The sequence below is a fragment of the Triticum aestivum genome, chromosome 5D (genome assembly GCF_018294505.1).
Source record: "Triticum aestivum cultivar Chinese Spring chromosome 5D, IWGSC CS RefSeq v2.1, whole genome shotgun sequence".
NCBI classification, from domain to species: Eukaryota; Viridiplantae; Streptophyta; class Magnoliopsida; order Poales; family Poaceae; genus Triticum; species Triticum aestivum.
Genome location: NC_057808.1, coordinates 80,549,268 through 80,553,889, shown reverse-complemented (window position 1 = coordinate 80,553,889; position 4,622 = coordinate 80,549,268). Strand labels below are relative to the sequence as shown.

The window sequence follows — 4,622 nt, the reverse complement described above, 5'->3', positions numbered from 1 at the left end:
TTCAGTTTCAGGGTGAGAATGTTGTGCCTGAGCATGGAGTAGCAGCAACATTTGAGCAGTTCACTCAGTTTCATAAAGACATGCGTGATTGGGAAACTCACGTGCAACTGCGAAATGATTTGGTTGAGCATATGTGGACTCATGTTGGCAACCAATAGATGTATCTTCTTTTATTCGTTTGCAAAACTATGTGAAACATTTTTATTTGTATTTGGCTTGTAAAACTATACTATTTACTTGGGCGGCCAGACTATTTGGCTTGTTAAACATTTTCATTTCACAATATGTTTGAATGCAAATCAATGTAAAATTGGGCGGCCAGCCGGCCACGCTTGCACATATGGGTCGGCGCGTTGGGCGCGCTGCCGACCCATATCAAAAACAGGGCGAACACCGGGCGGGCGGCCGACCCAAATGGACAAAAAGCGGACGAAATCGCCGTCCTTTTGGGTCGGCCCGTTGGAGTTGCTCTTATTGTTAGTTCACTAATAAGGGATAGCAATGTGGAATCAAGCAAGTGCTATTCAAAGCTGGTGGCAATGTAACAGGAAAAGTTGTCTTGGATTCTCATCTCTGCAAAAAGGGAGAGGAAGAGGAGGAGAAAACATTGGCACAGCACTCAATGAATGGCACTGAAAACCCTGCAGCAGAACTGATCAAGAAACCCACAGGGTCATCAAGGCCAACACATGCATGCATACACACATACACAAAATGCACCAATCTGATCCCATTTCTCAAGAACAGAAGCAGATGTTACAGAAGTTACAACCTACTCCCCAAGGAGCTTGTCACAAACCAATGTAACCCATGCATCCATGCAAGTACAGTGCAGTGCATCTTAGTGGAACACCACTCCTCACTGATCACACATCCACTTGCAACCTTTTTCTTCTTGGCTCTATAAACAATGGCCAAACCCCCAGCCTTTCAGTGCTACTACTGCATCCAACAGCTAGCATCTCACCATATGCAACCTAAGATGGCATCCACCACTATGGCGTACCAAAAACAGTGCAGATTTGGGGTGAATTTCTCACAGGAAATGTGCTCCATTTGGGCACCGGAATTGGGCTCCAGTGAAGCTCTCCTCTCCTTAGGAAAGCTCAGCCCAGCCCTTATCTTTGCTCATCGCTTGCCCCTCTCACAAACCAATCCAAACCAATCCAACAGCATTGCCAATGCCAACCATGGCAGTGGCCGAAAGAACCTAAACAAATTTGAACAAGGAAAAAACAAAATGAAGATCCAAACCAAGCCCCCTTAGACATCTGACAAAAAATTGCGTGTCCCCGGCGGTGCTAGCTTCTCAATGGATTCCCGGCGGCTCCAGTCTGATCCGCTTGTTCATCTCCGACACCGCGGCCATGAAGGCGGCGGTGTCGGCAACATCATCAACAAGAACAGAATCATATGTACTGGTGGCAACTTCATTGGAGTCTGAACATGGCAATGATCTCTTGCCATTGCTCTTTCTGTTCCTCAAGTCGCCAACCATCATGCTGTAGCAGGCATGTACATGCTCCTGATCAATGAAACAGACAAAGGTTGTTCAAATCCAATGCTCATTTCATCATCCAAATAAAACATTAGTACTATGATCAAAGTGATGCAAAAGGGTTATTCAGTTTGTGCAAGAAACCTTCTCAATGGGGCATGATGGAGATAGATTGTCCATCTTGGACTCCAGTGCTTCTTTGGTCAGTAGAGCTCCATAGGATGCAGCCAAGATTGCAGCTGCAGCCACAGTAGATGGCCTGTAATCTAGCACGCTGCCGGCTGCATGAACACAGCACAAATCAATCAGACAAAATGCAAGAAAGATCGCAAGATTTCTTTTCAGAAGATGTGTAGGACGAAGATGACCTTCGGCTGTGGCAAAGATGAAGCCGATGGACTTGAGGGCGACGCGGGCGGGGTCATGACCGCCGCCGCCGCGGCCGTCGTGCCGGTCGAGCCGGGAGGAGAAGCAGGGGAGGTAGTCGAAGGGCGTAACGGCGGCCATGCGCCAGCCGAGCGTGGACAGCACGAGCAGCTCCATCCGGCGGACGGAGGCGGAGCAGAACTCGTAGCCGCCGCCGGCGTCGAGCTCCGACAGCGCCGGCGCGCAGTACTCCTCCATCTTGGCCGCCACGGAGACGCAGGCCACGGACAGGAGCCGAGCCGCCCACGGCATCGCCGCCCTCTGCACCAAGGCACGCACACAACCACATCATCCTCCCGTTCCTAAGAAGCAGAGAGGCTAAATTTGTTTTACGGTGGCGGTGCGGTGATTGATTACATCGACGCGTCGCCGGAGGAAGAAGCGGTCGAAGTAGGCGATGGCCAGGTACGCCGTGCGGTGGCCGAACCCGAAGCAGCCCCGCGTCTGCAAATGCAAATCAGGTGCCGGTTCTAATGGCGTCAGTGACCGATCGGTCGATGCTCGCACCAAGAAACTAATCGGGAGAGCGAGGAGCTGAGTGAGTGCTCACTTCAAGGATCCATTTGACGGCGGCGAGGCGCGCCTGCAGGAACCAGTCCTCGGAGGCGGCCGACGAGCAGTCGGCGTCGCCCGAGTCGGAGGAGGAGCAGAAGCTGGCCTCCTTGGAGACCAGCTGCTCCACGTACTCATTGTCGCCGTCCTCATCGTCGGCGGCGGCGGCGCCGCCGGAGTAGAAGAAGAAGAGGTCGCCGTCGTCCACGACGCCGTCCCCGAGCTCGGCGCCGTCTTCGGGGCAAGTGAGCGAGAAGGCGCACGACGCGTAGTCCTCCGCTTCCTCCATCCCCGGCATCTCGCTTCGCCTCTCGTTACTGCAACCAGCCAGCAGCTGACTTGCCGTGCTAAGCGATGTGTCAAGCTTAAGCAAGAAGCATGGGTGAGCGAGAGCCGCGTTCTCTGACGCTCGTCTCCTACGGCGGTCAGCGGCGGCGGCGGCGGCCGGACTGGGAGCAGAGTGGGGAGTGAGAGTGAAGAGACGAGGAGGCTCCTCCCTTCGTATTTAAGTGCCTCTCGTTTCATCAAATTTTTCCTTCTTTTTTCACTGTTCTTTTCACGTGCCGCTAGCCATTGGCGTTCTTGGATAGTTACGGTGATGGTTAAATCCAACGGGAAATGGGATGAGATGAGATTCATGAGTGAGTACGTTGGTACGTCTGAGTGAATCTAAAAGTGTATCCGTGTATTTATGCATGTGTCAAGACTTTATCAAGGGGGTATCGGCGATGATAGAGCCTAATAAACACATAATGGATGCTCATGCTAGTACTGTGGTCGCCTAGGCAAAGGACGTCCTCTCTACCGGGTGCACGGATCTGGTAGTTTGGATACGGAAAATAGGACGAAAAGAACTATGTGGTTTAGTATTTCGAATTTTAGCAAGTTTATTACGCGGTTAACTTTAGTTGTTTCTCGGTAGAAGAAAAGGATGAAGATAAAAAATTCCAGTAATTCTTTTTCGAGAAATGACATACACACATCTATGGACGCAGCATGCACATCCCCTATGTGTTTTCGGATTCTTGAATTCCAGTCACTTCATGTTGTTGTGTTTGTTTATTTTGGATAAATAAACAAATCCTAAAAATCCCGTAATTCAAATGAAAATAGTCATCGAGATGTCTCTTTATGATCGTGATCAGGCTGTATTAGGCGCGACTGCCGCTCTTAGATTACCTCTTTGCGTGCATTATGAGACATCTATCTCATTAGAGAAGACACTAATAGAGCAAGAATCATAAGGTTGATCAACTTTTTTTTCAAAAAAGAGAGTATCCCGGCCTCTGCATCACATGATCCACACAACCACATGTTATTAAACGTGAAATAAGTTCAAGCCACCAGGTACTCGACAATGAAACAAATAAATGGGAAACGCGACCACAAGCAGTTGAACCGGAGATTACATAGCTCATCCATATAATCTATGACTGGCTTGCGAGCCAAACTGGTTGAATAAACCCCGCGCAACCATTTCCAGCCGGCTGCACCCAGAGGCCATAAGCCCCCACCCATCCACACGCTGCAGTGATGACCACATACAGATTAAAAGCGTAACTCTGTAGATAATCTACGAGAAATTAAAAGAAGATGGTATGTTAAAGACAAAATGCTTCTAGTAATTCCATGTTGCCCAGAGAATGGCATAAACTCCCACACGAATTTGGCCCTTCAGCCTATGATGAATGCCACTTTCCGAACAAATTTGAAATACTCGTTGGTGGTTCTAAATTGTATCTAATATGAATTGTGTGTCTGATCAATTTAGAAAATAGATATGACAAATAAATGATGAGTTGCCTCCTCCTAATCACAAAAACAACAACGGTTTTTGCTGCCATGTCGGTTACGCTTAGCAAGGTTATCTTTGGTAAAAACTACCTCCCTTTGGAAAACCACATGAATATTTTGATCTTGGAAGGAACCTTCATTTTCCAAATGTGTTTTTTGCGAAAAAGTAGGACCGGAATTCATAAGATCCACATAGATAGACTTCACAGTGAACACACCATTAGTGATTAACCTCCACTCGAATGAATCTGAAAATTTGAGTTAGATTAATCGACATCAATCTGGAAACCAAATGAATCCACTTAGTCCATTTGCCACCTAGTATTGCTCTGTGAAACTGTATGCTCAAAGG

At 48.4% G+C, this 4,622-nt stretch overlaps 1 protein-coding gene across 1 annotated transcript; it reads right to left on the bottom strand.

The window, feature by feature from the left end:
* Positions 1 to 706: 706 nt before the first annotated feature.
* Positions 707 to 2,984, bottom strand: LOC123119578 (cyclin-D5-2). Its single transcript, XM_044539436.1, has 5 exons — positions 2,475 to 2,984; positions 2,282 to 2,368; positions 1,867 to 2,185; positions 1,643 to 1,779; positions 707 to 1,525 (listed from the first exon to the last, which is right to left on the bottom strand). Exons 1-5 carry the CDS (start codon positions 2,772 to 2,774, stop codon positions 1,310 to 1,312), a joined length of 1,059 nt encoding a protein of 352 aa, XP_044395371.1. The 5' UTR covers positions 2,775 to 2,984; the 3' UTR covers positions 707 to 1,309.
* Positions 2,985 to 4,622: the final 1,638 nt, after the last annotated feature.

Bases quoted from the DNA above. Each gene is read 5' to 3' on its own strand.
- LOC123119578 (XM_044539436.1), bottom strand. From the start codon at position 2,774: ATGCCGGGGATGGAGGAAGCGGAGGACTACGCGTCGTGCGCCTTCTCG. The intron at 2,369-2,474 runs GTGAGCACTCAC...TTGCATTTGCAG, and splicing joins CCGTCAAATGGATCCTTGAA to ACGCGGGGCTGCTTCGGGTT. The intron at 1,526-1,642 runs GTTTCTTGCACA...TTCATTGATCAG, and splicing joins CATCATGCCCCATTGAGAAG to GAGCATGTACATGCCTGCTA.